Source organism: Pagrus pagrus, assembly GCF_965226575.1.
Source record: "Pagrus pagrus genome assembly, chromosome: 19".
Lineage (NCBI taxonomy): Eukaryota > Metazoa > Chordata > Actinopteri > Spariformes > Sparidae > Pagrus > Pagrus pagrus.
In genome coordinates, this window is record NC_140203.1 from 12603217 (window position 1) to 12617651 (window position 14435).

The following is a 14435-nucleotide window of genomic DNA, read 5'->3' on the forward strand; positions in this document are numbered from 1 at the left end:
ACCACTCACTCTCCACCAGCACCTACCCCCTTTGCCAAAGCTTTCCAAAAACCGACTGTTGCGAGACGAGGGTGACACAAAAACGAGGCTTACCTGCTTCCCTCTGTAGAACAGACGCTGCTGCTGTGGGCTTACATTGAAGATGTCCTGTATTTTCAACCGTAAAGACTCAATTTTGGTCAATCGAGAAAGATCCTCAACGGTTCGCGTCTCCTTCCCGTCTATAGTACGAACCTGGATCCACATCGTTGCACCGCCCTGTTACGCTTCAAATAAATAGCAGATACAGCCAAATTCGGACGTGAGTGCTGTTTTCCAGGGGTTAAAGGAGATAGAAATGGGGTAAAAAATGTTCAGGGCTCCATTGCGTTTTCCTCTGCAGAGGTAACGTCGGACTGGCTCGCGCAGGAGGTGTCTCACATGAGGTCGCGGCGCCAAGCAAATCTCGCGAAATAACGTTTAAGCGAGCACAGTTTGCAGTTAAAGGCACAGCTCCCTCCTTAATGTAAAAACAGAGCCATGTCTGAAGGCCTCTACAGTACAGTGCTACAGTGCTATTGTTGTAGTGTCACTTGACATAATTTCTTTGTGTCAATTAAGTAAATATATTTTTTGTACCCGAAAGTCAGCAGCGGAAATTACATTCTGTGGTACACTACTTAAAATGAGTTGGGGATATGGGTGCATGTATGCATGTGCATGGATATGCAGTAAAAGTCCAATTAAATGTAGTACCAAAAGTATTCACGATACAAAAATTCAGATATCTCCCAGAATAACCAATAAAGTGACACACTATATTATCCCAATATACCTAACTAAAGTAGTGTACTTATTAATATCAATTTTAAGCTTCTTCATACCTGTACTACACTACATTTCTGAGTGAAGTACTGTTTTATTTTACACCACTACATTTGTCTGACAGTTTGCACATTCACATAGAAAATATGAGCACATGCATATCATTGCCGAAGCTAAAATCAAGTAGAGCCATTTTGCAATGATGTAATTCTGATAGGGCCCTTTCTTTACCTTTTACATCTTAATGTACATTTTGCTGATAATTCTGTAGTTTTACTTAGTTAAATTATCAAATATATGCATTGCATGTACTTTTACTTATAAAGTAGGGGTAGACCAATTATTGGCCCTGGCCGATTATTGGGCCGATATTCGGCATTTTTCCAATTATCGCTATCGGTTATTTTTCTGTCAGATTGGCGATAAAATAAACAAATTTAAAGGGTGCTACTTTGGCTCTGATGCAGCATCCTCTCACACAATGACCCGCCCACAACACTATCTGATTGGTCACAATTAATAGCCTATAAACCCTGAATAATCTAGATCTGCAAAGTAACTAGTAGCCCAACTAAAGTTATCAAATAAATGCAGTGGAGAGGAAGTATGAAGTAGTAGAAAATTGAAACACTCAAGTAAAGTACCTGAAAATTATTCTTAAGAATAGTACTTGAGCTACTTAGGGTTATTCCATCAGTGATTGTTTGTCATTTTGACACAGATAGTTGAATATCTGTCCCAAATCTTGGTTTTCAGTCTCCTTGATTTCTAATAAGTGGTATCAGCCCTGAAAAAGCCTTATCAGTCAACCCCTAATTGAAAGATCTCAATACTTCCATAAATGGTTCAGATTAACCTGTTTGGAGCCAAAGGGCCAAAGATTGTCAACCAGGCCTCTATTAACCTCTTGTTTCTCCACCTGCATTGTGTACAGTATCCCTATAGTGGAATATTACATAGTTTTACACAGGTTTACCGTGTGGCAACTCAGTACTGAAACTGAATAAAAAAAGTGACCTTAAAGGACAACCCAATTTCATGCTGTTTAACTTTGTTTATATTTGGCAGACCCTGCCATCTTTCTAGCTTCAAACAGTGTTCTGGGGACCTTATTTTCCTCTGAGAACAGCTTGTTTATTGGGAGTCTGTGTGCCTGGCCTGTCGGCTGGTGATTCACTTTTGGTTAAATGTAGTGGTATGTTATAATATTAATCTACTAGAGATTAATCTTTTGTCTTCCCCCAAAATACAATTATACAAGTGCAGCACATTCAAAATGTTGCTGCCTTGGTGTGAACAAGAAACAGTCAAACTGAGCCCATTGGCTTACAGTTAGTTATACAACTGATTTTTAAACTGCGGCTGCCCGTTCACAAATCACTTATTGCCCCTGGGCAAAAATACAAGTTGGAAATGCCAGAAACATAAACTTAATAGGCCCTTAAGATCGTTATAGGATGCAGTCAGCTAGTAGTGCCTCGAGTCAGAACCAAACTGGGTGAAGCTGCTTTTAGCTGCTGTTCTGCCCACAGATTGAACCATATTCTTGACTGTCTTCAATGTTCTCAAACTTGAATCACTTTAAAAATTGAAATTAAAATCTCTCCTGTTCTCCAGTGCCTTTGATTATTTATTTACCGCACTAACTGCTGCACTGAAACTCTATTTCTTGTCAGTTATTGTTTGTCGGTTTGTACCTAATTTAATTTCCTCCTGTTTTGATTCATTTTATTCTTCCTCCTAATTGTTTTATTGTATTCCGTTGCCTTATGAAAAGCCTTTTGAAGTCCTGCTGTCTTAATTCTGGGCAGAGCATACAAAAATCTTTCATTTTACGTAGGAATATTGGTCTTTATTACTGAAATATACTGTCTAAGTTAAGCATTTTCGGCGCGAGAAAATCCATATCATATTGTTGCCATGGTGATATAATGATGAATCATGACACGCTAACACACTTTAAACTCTCCCCTAGGGCCGATTATCATTGGCTTTGCCTCTGTCCCTCAAAGTAAAGTGCACACCACTGCAATGCACATCAGGGAATTATTCACCGTTGTGTACCAAATCTATACTGGACTGAAAACCCCTTGCCTGACAATACCTCCTAGCTGAGCTGAAATCACTGTAAAGCACATGCCTCTAGTGGCATAATTGTTTAATTAACAATTGTCCCAGCTGGAGACCTCCTCAATGTGCCACTGGCAAGTCTATAACTGTCAGTGTAAAAGAATAACAGGCCTACATCTGCTTTCCTGATGCTGCATGCTCGTGAGATTTTTTTTTTTTTAAACTTGGCAGTTGTATTAAAACAATGACAGGTGCCAAACACAGTCAGTAACACTGTTTCAACATATCAGTCTGGTGATAAACAACTCTCCCCCTACAGAAACATGTGGCCCTACATGCATCAACCTCAACAACGTAGTGGGCTATCCTGCCCTGAGATTTGTCTGTCAGGTTAATAGTGTACAAATTCCGTCTCCTAGGATTTACACGCTTGTCCCAAACATGAACCCAGCTATAATCACAACAACCATAAGATGCAGGCTTGCATGTGGTAAACAACGTAATGTCAGGAGCTGCCTGAGAGGCTAAACAGAGGGCATAAAAGCCAGAGGTCACCACTCGCGCGTCCGCTGCCTGTTGTACGTGAGTGACCGGCGACATCTAGCGGCCACAAGTGAGCAATGTACACTGCTCAAGTTTACACTGTACACGGAACAGAGCCTACTGTGTCTTCTGTAAATTATTAAATGACACTTCAGGGCTCAAGTTATGAATGAAAGTGTACAATCTGGTGCTGTTGACTCGCGTTGTGCGCACAAACCTGGTCGACAATGTGCTTTTTTGTTTCCCCGAATGACAGCCGTCTCAAGACGCTCCTGTTTCTGTGACAAATAGCTGACACAGTAAGGTTAATAATACAGTGTAAATAGAGAGCGTGTCAGCATTAGCTCCAAAACCAAAATAACAATTTCGGTGTGACACGCGACCTGCCAGCTACGTCAGGGCAGGATGCGCACATTTGCATCGGGCGCACGCAGGGTGGAAGTGAACGGCACAGTAGTCTTCAAGCTAGACAGCAGTCGGTTACTAGCTTTTTGTAAACCCAGCAGGGTCCCGAAGAAATCTGACACATGGCGGATATTTGTCTCTAAAGTCAACCTAGCAATTCCATGTGTCATAAAGTGGCTGTCAACTTGCAGACCTAGCGGGTTAGCTGGCTGGCTAGTGATAATGAACTGTTGTGCATTGTCGGACAATCAGCTAGTGTTACTCCGGCTAACGCTCCTTTAGCCATCTTGCTGTCACTGGCATGACTCCGTGCGCTGACGACACGAGATGTCTGCATAACTTTTTATCTGCCGGACATTTAATTGCTACAACGTTTTCAGCATGGACAGCGAACGCAGCAATTGCAGGCCCCAGATTGGAGACAATAGCAAGCTAACCCAGCTAGCAAGCTGTCGTGGCTGCTAAGCTTGCTAAAAGCGGTCTCGCCTGGTGCGTGTCTGGACGTCGAGGTATGTTGTTTAGCCAACCGAGCTGTGCGTCTGGTCAGTTTGTTTTGGTCTTATTCTGCACGTGATGGGGAGACGGGATGGGTTAAGGGAATGCACTATGGGACTCCCCATGAGCACGCAGAGCAAACTTTGTTTACTTATTGTTGTTTTAACTACTGTTAGCTCGCTCGCTAACAGCTAACTTCAAGCTAGTTAGCCAAAGATCCAGGGAAAAGGAAAAGTTTGCAAAGATCAGGCACTTAGATAAAGTAAGTTTAACTGCTTATAGTTCAGACACAATCACACGAGTTAACATTTCTGTGTATCATTTGGCTGTAATAATGTGAACACCTGCCATGACAAGGAATTATAATGTCAGCAAACTTAGCTTGGCGATCTTAGGTATGTCAGTTATGAACACAATATCTCCCTGCTGTGATTTATTTTGGACCTCGCAATAAAAATGCTCAGTAAGCACTGTTTATTTGTCTCGATCTAGTGTTTAATTGCATAAAAACTAAGTTTGAGTGTTGTTGCAACATAAAAGTTCAACACAGTGACACCTGTTACCCACTTCAGGTGCCTGGACCATGGATCAGGAGGATATAACAGACCAAACCGCAGCAGCTTGTAGCCAACCCTTGTTCCACAACCAAGACTCGGCACCCCATCAGCCCAGCTCAGGCACCATGTCCTCACAATCCAAATGGGGGAACAGCAGCACTGAAGATACTGGCCTGGTCATGAATGAGGATGGGCTCAGCAATGGCGCCTGTGAAGTTGAGACTATGGTAGCATTACACTGTCCTGGCGACAGTGAAGATGTTACTGCTGCACTTAGCAATGATGGCATGTCAGAGTTTTCTAACAGCGACCTCTCTCTACCTGAGGTCTGCATTTCCACTAACAGCAATAGCTTCGAGGAGGACATGAACTATGAGGTCCAGCAAGCTTATAGAATATTCACTGGCTTTCTCTTAGACAAGCACAAAAGCATCACCAGCCCCTTCCTCTATCCCATCGGCCACCAGGAGGCCCTGCACGGTATTGGAGGTGTCCGGGGCTGGGGTCAGGCACAGCTGAGGCAGTCCATGTGCATGCAGAGGATGGAGGAGAAGTTTATCAATCAGGAGTATGAGACCATAACAGAGTTTGTTGCAGACTTCAGGCTGATGTTGGAGAACTGTTACCGCTATCACGGGGTGGACCACTGGATCTCCAAACAGGCTCAAAAGCTGGAAATCATGCTGGAGCAGAAGCTTACGCTGCTATCCAGGTAAACATAAAGTAATTACACTGTTGAACAAATTGCTTTGCTGGCAAATACACTGGCTATCATAGAAGGCCCAAAGGATGTTTTCTACGTCTTGTGATCATGAGTTTATGTTGCTGGGCAGCAAATGTTTTTCTCCCTAACACTAGTATATTTATTATTAGTAGTAGTAGTAATAAGAGAATGAGAGTCAGCAGCATGCTATGCTATCACAATTATTCTGTTATTGATCAAAAATGTACTTACTGTTTTAAATTCTATTTTTGTGCAATCTGAACAATTGTTTGGCCTTTGGATGACATCAGTGGTGTAGATGCACTGTTTGTTTACTTTCCAGGCAGCTGTCATCAAGCAAATTGAATGATATTTACACATCAGTTTTTCCTCTCCCTCTGTCAAACTAGGACGCTGCGAGAGAAGACAACCTTGGCAGTGACTTCTAAAGGGCGTTTTGGTGCAGACGAGGAACGGAGTTCAGGGGGAACCTCAACGAGGAGGAGACTGGCGCCTCGCAGCCTGGCCACCATCACTGTTGGTGGGCATGAGTCAATTATGGTCCAGACTTTACGGCTGGAAGAGCAACAGAGGGCCAAGGATGAGAAGAGGTGAGTGAATATTTGAGAGAAAAGATTAAAATTATGTCACGATGTGAGTTTTTAGGGTTTTTTAATAGTATTACAAGAAAAGTATTAAAACTTGGTCTGACTTTTTAGGCAACGAGAGCTTGAGAAGAAAGAGGCAGAGGAAATGTCAGCCAAAGAGGTCGAAGAGTGGGAGCAGACTTTGCTGTCACAAGCTTCCCCCCACACTGTGGACACACTTTGGGAACTCCCTGCCATAGGACACTTCCTCTGCCTGGCTCAGACTGCCCTTAACCTCCCAGAGATTGTATTTTTTGAGCTGGAGCGTTGTTTGCTGATGCCCCGCTGCAGCAGCCTCCTGTCCAAAATCATGTCTTCCCTACTGTCCCCACCCCAACGGCGGGCCACTCTGCACCGCCGGCCTGCCCTGCCTTACCGCCGCTGGGAGTCAGAGCTCAGGCAGCGGGTCATGGGCTGGTATCGAGCTGTTGGTTCCTCCCATGATCAGCCAGGTCGGGCAGAGCAGCTTGGACTCTGCCAGCAGTTTTTCAGCACCCTTGGGGAGGTGAGTCCTTTGGAGGAGAAGCCCTTTCACTTGCTGCACTTCTACCAGCGAGTATGGCTTCTGAAGGGGCTGTGTGATCATGTGTATGAGACACAGAAAGACGTGCAGGATGCTCTGCTGTCCCAGCCCATCCATGAATGTAGGGAGTCTATCCTGGGCTATGACAGCAAGGAGAATGCCTATATACATTTCCCACATTTCTGTGGGGCAGACCTGAGGATCTACTGCCAGAGCCCCAGCACACCCCCAGCTTTTCCTTTCCCTTCTGTTTGGGTCAAAAGGGTTGAAATGGAGCCAGGGACGGAAGGTGAAGAGTCGGATGGAATGAAGGATGAGGCGGTTAGAAGTGACGGGGGCTGTTATGGAGGCTCCATGGACACAGGAGAGTCTGATGATTTTGGAAATGGGAGAGCAGAGACACTTAGGTTTTTTAAAGGGGAAAACTGGGACGGAGAGGAAGTCAAAAAAAGATTTAAATCGTGGTCACTGAAGAAGGAGGAGGGGTCTGAATCAGGGTCCTCTGATGGAGAGTCCTGCGATGACTCTAAATTGGACTTGAAAACACACACTAACTCCTTATCCCCTTCACACACTAGTCCTATTGGAGGAAGAGTAGTGGAAATGAACTTGAAGGAAGAGACTGTAAAGTTGGAGCATGAATCCAAGCGGCTCATGATAAAACAGGAGCCGGGCTTCTCATTGGGTTCAATGCGCACCATTAAAGCAGAGACACAGGAGCCCTGTCTGAGCGTAGGGGAGCACAGCTACACAGGCCGGTCACCTGCTCGCTCAGTGAGTCAGGCCTCGCCAAGCAAATCGGTGGGGCTCAAAATGGAGGTAGGAGGTCCCTGTCAGGAAAACCAAAGATCCTCCTGTTTGGATTGTTGTAAAAGCAAAACTAGTAATATTAAATCAGAGGAGCACGAGTGCTGCTGTGGCACTTCTGGGTTAACAACACAGTTGTCTTCTGAGAGTGCTCAAAACTCAAGTGAAGAGAGGGTGAATGACAAAATCTGGACTAAAAAGAAAAAGCGGAAGAAAAAGCGAGGGAGGGAACAGCTGCCGAGGGTGAAAGGAGAGCACAAGCAGCTGCAGCACGTGGACAGGATGAGGCTGTCCCCAGCTGAGGCTGCCAAGTCTGCAGTGCAGAGAGTTGCTCCAACAATTAAAAGAAAAGACAAGAAGAAAAAACATAAAACAGGTGAGAAAAAGTCAGTGTTGATGTTAAATATTAAGCGCGCGCTCATAGCTGCAAAACGATATGGAATATGATCTGAATTTGACACAATATTCAGTTCATTTTTTCCAATAATAACTTGTTGGTTCAGTGACTTTATTTGTTATCTCGTTGACAGGAAAAAAACTTGAAACATCAAAGAAAATTAAAGATGAACCTCCAGCTGAGCCATCATTTAAGGTAGTCACACTCATGTTAAAACGCATATTCCCATTTCCTAATCAGTGTATTATTATTGCCGTTTTGATTGAGTAATCTTCATCATTTTTATACAATTGTGTAATTTCCAAATATTTTGTAAGCCTCGCCATTCTCCTTCCCCTCTTTCTGTCATAAATACATTTTATTTATATAGCCCAAAAATCACAATCACATTGCCTTAATGTTATTTATGTGATTTACTAGAATGTTTTTCACCAACTTTTGAAGCCCAGGGCATGGGCTAATAGTATTATTATAATTATTGAGATTTTCTTACTCAGTATGTTATTTGTTCTCTCTAGTTGGTATGCACCAGTCTTGAGCAGTTGCGTGAGCTGATCAGTAAGACAGAAGATGAGCTCGATGACCTGGAGAGCACCAAAAAGAGATTGGTAGGTTATAATCATAGTTCATGCTCCAGAGCCTTCTGAATTTGGTGGTGAAGTCAGTGTGCGCACACATTTTCTTACATTTAAATGTTGATGAATTGACCAAGGTTTCTTTTGCTTGTTTGAATGACAGGGTCGGTGGTATTATAGGAGAGAAGCAGTGAAAGACCTCCACAGCACTCTAATCAGACTACTGAATGAGCTCTCTCCCTGGGAACCTAAACTTGTCAAGGCCTTTCAAAGGAACAGGTAAAACTCATAACTAAGTCTTCATGTATACTTTATTTTTTTTGTCAAAGCTTTGTTCTGATAATGATTTTTGGTTTTGTGCAATTTGACATTAGTTGGCCAGCACAAGCATAATGACCACAATTAAATAGTTATTTATTTTCTTCTACATCAGGCTTCGTTTGAAGAAGGAATCTGACGATTTCAAAAAGCATCCAGAGTACAATAACTTTGTGCGTGAGGAGTGTATTTCTTCATCATCATCGTCATCAGACGATGAAGATGAAGAGAGGGATTTTGGAAAGGAGGCTTGTTCGCTCTCGGATCATTTTAGAAGATTGGAAGAGGAAGATATGGTTCCCAGAGGTCTTTGGAGTGGAGGTAAAGTAATAAAACTAGAATCTAGGCTAATATTGGATTTTTTATTATGCTAATGTAATGATAGAGATTTAATTTATTATTGTATTTTTAATTTCTGGTCCTAATGGCTGCAGCGCCGTTCAAACACACAGTTCTGAGCTTATTTAACTGTCCTAGAGGAAATTAAATGAATGTTACAACCTGTCTATTGTTAGATGTCTAATCAATCGGCGCATCCCTAATAGACATCTCCATTATGTTCTCAGCAAGCTCCAAGGAATTTGCTGCAGAGTCTGCTGGAGGTAGAACGGTGACCTACGTACCTTCCAACCACCTAAAACACCCTCTGGCCAGCCCAGAGAAAGGCTTCAGTCTGAGTTCAAGAGTTCAAACTGGCAGCAGTACCATTACATCTACTGCTGACTCTGGGACACAGTCTAGATCTGAACTGATCCCATCAAATCAATCCAGGGATTCAAACTCGGCATGGGCAGCAAGGGTGCCAGCTCAGACTTCACTCTCACCAAGACCACCCATTCTCCATCCCACCACTGGACTACCTAAGGGCTACACGCCCATCCCCACCCTGCTGGCTAAGAGTGTGGGAAACAAAGTGACCTTAATGAAACGGCCTGCTGATTACCCAGGGGTCAACAACGTAGATAGACAGAGCAAAAGGTCTTTGGTCTCCCTGCCTACCTCTGCAGTGACTACCACAAAACTCTCAAAAGCACAAAGTTCTCCATCCAGTTCCCAGCAAAAAGTACAACAAATGCAGGCACAAGGACGACAACAGACTGAAGTTGTTAGACAGCCACGAATGGCCACAGTGACGGCAGCTCTTCCTAAATCACCACAGACCAAACCAACCCAGAGTGAACCAAAAAATCCTGTCCAAGTGGTGTACAAGGTACCTGAGAGTCTTGGTCACCTTGTAAGGAAAGACAGCAGCAGCCCAGTCAAGATCTCTGTTCATCCTGTTGTGGACCAGAACACTGGGGAGAAGATCCTGCAGCAAGTGGTGATCCTGCCTTCTAACCTTCTCATTCACAAAACTGAAGAAAAAGCCCCTTCTTTACATCAACACCAATCTAAGGGCATTCAGGTCCCAATTTCTAAAGTGGCCAGTCCCTTATGTATGTCCACCAATGTGCCTGGGTTCACCATTCCTGAGAACAGAATCCCTGTTCAGCAAGTGGCTCCCCTAAAAGATGCCAGGACAGTGAGGACCCCATCTCCATCTGTTTCCCCTCTTTTGCAGCAGGGGGGCATGAGCACAGCAGGGTTCAAGGGGGCACAAGTCTGCAGTACCCAAGCAAGCAAAACACAAGGTGTCGTGCCAGTCTCCTCATCCATCACAACTCCTTCTAGTGCTGTTTCTACTGAGCCTATAAAATCCATAGACCCTAAACAGGAGCTCAAGACTGTGTGTATCCGTGACTCTCAGTCCATCCTGGTAACAACTAGAGGAGGCAACACAGGCATTGTCAAAGTTCAGACATCCTCTGATCAGAATGCGCTTGGTTCTTTGGGCGCCAGTCCAGTCATCACCATCTCACCTCAGTTTAAAGCCTTCCTTGTATCCAAGACGTCACCAACTATTTCTCCTTCTGTTCCCCCTCAGACTTCCCCTTGCACGATACCAGCAGTAACGAGTATCTCAGTGGCTCAACCTCAGAAGCAGGTTTCTTCAGTATTAAAGTCCCCCTCTGCTGTCACGACTCCCATGCTCACTGCAGTCACTAGTAGCATTCCCGTTACAGGCCCTGGAAACCAGGCTGCAAGCACTACTGTTGCTTTAAGTCAAGGCCCCAACACCTCGGCTAGTTCTGCATTTGCAACAAAGATTGGCCAGCTATCACAGACGGCTGCACCTGGTTCTCATATACAACCTTCATTAGTAAGAAACACTGTTGTTGTCCCATCACTGAGTAGTTCTGGGGTTCCCCAAGTTCTTACGAAAGCAGAGCTCATCAGCAAGCCTGCCGTCAAACGGGCCAGTACAGATGAGAGATCCCAAGTTACTAAATTCATCCTGGTTACTCCCTCTTCTTCCTCCGCCTCAAATGTAGCCTTATCGAAAGGTACACCCTCTTCCATGAAATCACTTCCTAGTTCAAGAGTCATGTTCATCAGCCAGCCCACAGCGACATCATCCACCACCTCCGTGGGAAGCATTCCAAAGCAGGCGATGGCAACTGGGGCTAGTGGACAGCTGCTTACCCCTTCATTATCAGGTCAGACTCCAAAAATGGGATTAAGCCCAGGCCAATCTGTTGGTGGTGTCAACACAGAAATGTTGTCCAAGGTCAAGAACATCACTCTGCCCTCAGGTGGGTTTGTTTAATGTGATGTTAAATGGGATTCTCATAATGTCTGCTGTATTTTGTGCTTGATTTGGTCTCTAAATGTTGTTATGATTGGAAATTTGTATATGAAGAATTGGAAGCTTTTTTAATATGTAGTAGGTTAAATATTGCATTAAAAAGGTAATCAATAATATTGTTCTCTCTGTGTCTCCAGGCATTCAAATCCATTTGTCAGGGAAGACAACAACCATTGGACAGACCATTGGAGCTCTGTCACGTTCTCCTTCCAAGAGCACACCAGTGTCTGTCTTGGATACAGGCCGTCCAACAGCCAGCACACCTATAATGGTCCCGGTTACCAGTTCAAATACCATCACAAGCCCTTCTCCCCAGCTTGCATCACACGCTTCCCTGACCACCAGCTCTCGGCTCCAGGGTATCCCTTCCTTAACTATGATCTCCCACCCGGGCTCTTCAACATCATCTACTGCTGCCACTCTGACTGCAGGAAACATGGTCAAGAGGGACCTTGGTATGCCTCCAAATATATTGTCCAGCAACTCTCCTGCTCAGGTAACCACTACCACGCAGAGTAGCCCTGCCCAGTCCTCCACACCTGCTCATGTCTGTCAGCCTTCAAATATCCAAAGTAGCATTGGTGAAGAAACCACCTCCTACCTATCTTCCTCTCAGCTTGCGCTCAATAAACCTCAAACACCCATTTCCTCTGCAAAAACCACCAATTCCCAATTCACCACCTCTGCGACTGGCACAATCCAGCAGAGGATAGTCATCAACACTTCTACACCTCTTGCTGCTGGCACACAGATCCTGCTTAATAATGCACGTTTTGTAGTTCCTCCCCAGGGTTTGAGTCCAGGCAGCCACGTCCTCATCATCTCTAGCCCTGCACCACAACAAGTGCCTACAGCCAGTGCCAGCACTGGAGCATCAGTACCTCCCCAAGGGGCAAGCCATGTCACTGTTGCCCCTCGAGCACCAGTTTTGCCCCAGTCCCCAGTGAGGTTGCCTGGTGTGCCAGCCGTAAGTTGTCCTTTTGTAGCATGCACACCTGCTGTTGGTCCATCAATGCTAGCAACCACTCCCAATGTTACGCCAGTCCAACTAACAGGAACACCTGGCCTGGGCTCAACGTGGTTACACAGTAAAACGAGTGTAGTTTCTGCTCTGCCTAGGTTGCCAGCTGCACAGGTTGGTAATTTTGCATCACCTCCTGTAGGTACACCCACTCTTGTCTCAATCCCACCAAGATTAGGCAGTGTACCAGCTGCCCCAGTGGCAACCAGTGCCCCTGCTCTCGGCTCAGCACTGGCCACAATCAGGTTGTCTGCTGGTACACCTGCACGAGCTGAATGTCCATCCACCATTTCGCCTGCAGTTGCACTCCCCTTATCCAGATTGTCAGCACCTCTATCATCCTTGCCTGTTTTACACAGCCAGTCAGTTCCTGCACCCCTCTCCTCAGCTGCTGCTCCTGTGGTAGCAGGCACACGAGCTTTGCACTCTTCTCTTCCTGCCCAACAGGTGGTTTCAGTGACAACCCCGGGCCCAGTCATACAGCCCCAGCAAACAGCAATTGGAATTGCAACACCCTCAACGGCTCAATCGCAGGCATTAGCACATACAGGACTAGACAACACATCAATCAAAAAAACGGGGCCTGGAATCACGCAACCAGTGCTTGCTGGCACACGAACACAAGTAATACCCACAGTGGCTGTCCCACCAATTGTTAGTGCGGTGTCTAGGATGCAGACGCTGCCCGTTGCTACGGTTACACCAATCGGAAACACTGTCAACACCTTTGAAACGGTGCCTGTGGTGAACGCACCTTCATCCAGCAGCACGGTAATAATCACTCAAGCTCAACCAATCGCATCACTGAAGACAAACAACACCATCCACCCACCTGTGGTTCTGACCAATCAAGCACTTGGGAAGCACTCTCTGCAGACCTCATCCTTAGGTATGCATACCAATGTAGCATCCAAGCTACTCATTAGTCCTGATGGCGCTGTTTTGAATACAGTTCAGTGCCAGATCAATCCAGCAGAGCTGACTGCCTGCCCCAGACCACTGGATGCGCTGGTGGCTTCCCCTAACAGTTCCACTGGAGCACTACACACACATGATTCCTCTTTTCAGCCTTCACAGGCAGACAGAAAGTGCACCAATTAACTGAGACTGTGCCAGCTCTGTGAGGACTCAGACACCACTTTTCAGCTGCTTTGTTTTCGCAGGTCTCATTTCCATTGCTTGTAGTAATCTTTGGGTTAGTTAAAGAACTGCTTTCCAGCTGTAGTTTGACTCGTAACTTACTTTTAGGATATAGTAGGTTACACCCTTTGGTTAAATTATCTTAGAGATTAACTGTATGCTCAATCAGACATACAGGAAATGTATACTGTGATGGGTTTCTTAAGTGAAAAGCTGTAGAGGCCGCTCTCAGATGAATGTTCTAGACTCTTAACTGTCCTTTTTTTTTTTTTTTTTTTTACTTCATGGCCAGTAATGACAACTGTTATAACAATTCAGTAGAATGGGAAAGTCGATAAAATGAATTACAACTCCAGCTTTTGTAATACTTTTCAGTGCCATTAGATACTGCTTCAAGAAGTAATATTTGGGATACTGTTCGGAGGCACAACTTGCTCTACTTTATCCATCAATTTGAACAATAATAACTGTCTGTATTCGGATTCTGTCACGCTGTCCTATTCAACTAGTAACTGATGACTACATTTTACTTTTTAGAAATATAAATATACTAATAGATGAATTTGTACTACATGTTTGAGCCCATATAAAAAGTTTTGAAGTCACATTTATTTATTTTTACCATATAGATTTTTCAAAAATATTTACTAGGTACATTTTCATTGAACAAATGTGGGCGTTACTGCATGGAAATAAACAATGCGACTGTCCCCAACAAGTGTGATTGACCTTCCTTATAAACAG

General features: G+C 44.6%; 2 protein-coding genes across 3 annotated transcripts in view; one reads left to right on the forward strand and one right to left on the reverse strand.

Moving 5' to 3' along the window:
• uhrf2 (ubiquitin like with PHD and ring finger domains 2) overlaps positions 1-430 on the reverse strand; it is a 32667-nt gene extending 32237 nt beyond the window's left edge. For both annotated transcript variants that reach the window (XM_084382420.1, XM_084382419.1), the window contains exon 1: positions 94-430. In XM_084382420.1, coding sequence (XP_084238546.1) covers positions 94-246 — 153 coding nt within the window. In that variant the 5' untranslated portion in view covers positions 247-430. The remainder of the gene's footprint in view (positions 1-93) is intronic.
• A 3428-nt stretch (positions 431-3858) lies between these two features.
• On the forward strand, positions 3859-14401 carry brd10 (bromodomain containing 10). Its single transcript, XM_084382464.1, has 10 exons — positions 3859-4331; positions 4890-5586; positions 5988-6188; positions 6297-7930; positions 8085-8146; positions 8470-8559; positions 8690-8805; positions 8960-9165; positions 9411-11477; positions 11668-14401. Exons 2-10 carry the CDS (start codon positions 4901-4903, stop codon positions 13650-13652), a joined length of 7047 nt encoding a protein of 2348 aa, XP_084238590.1. The 5' UTR covers positions 3859-4331; positions 4890-4900; the 3' UTR covers positions 13653-14401.
• Positions 14402-14435: the final 34 nt, after the last annotated feature.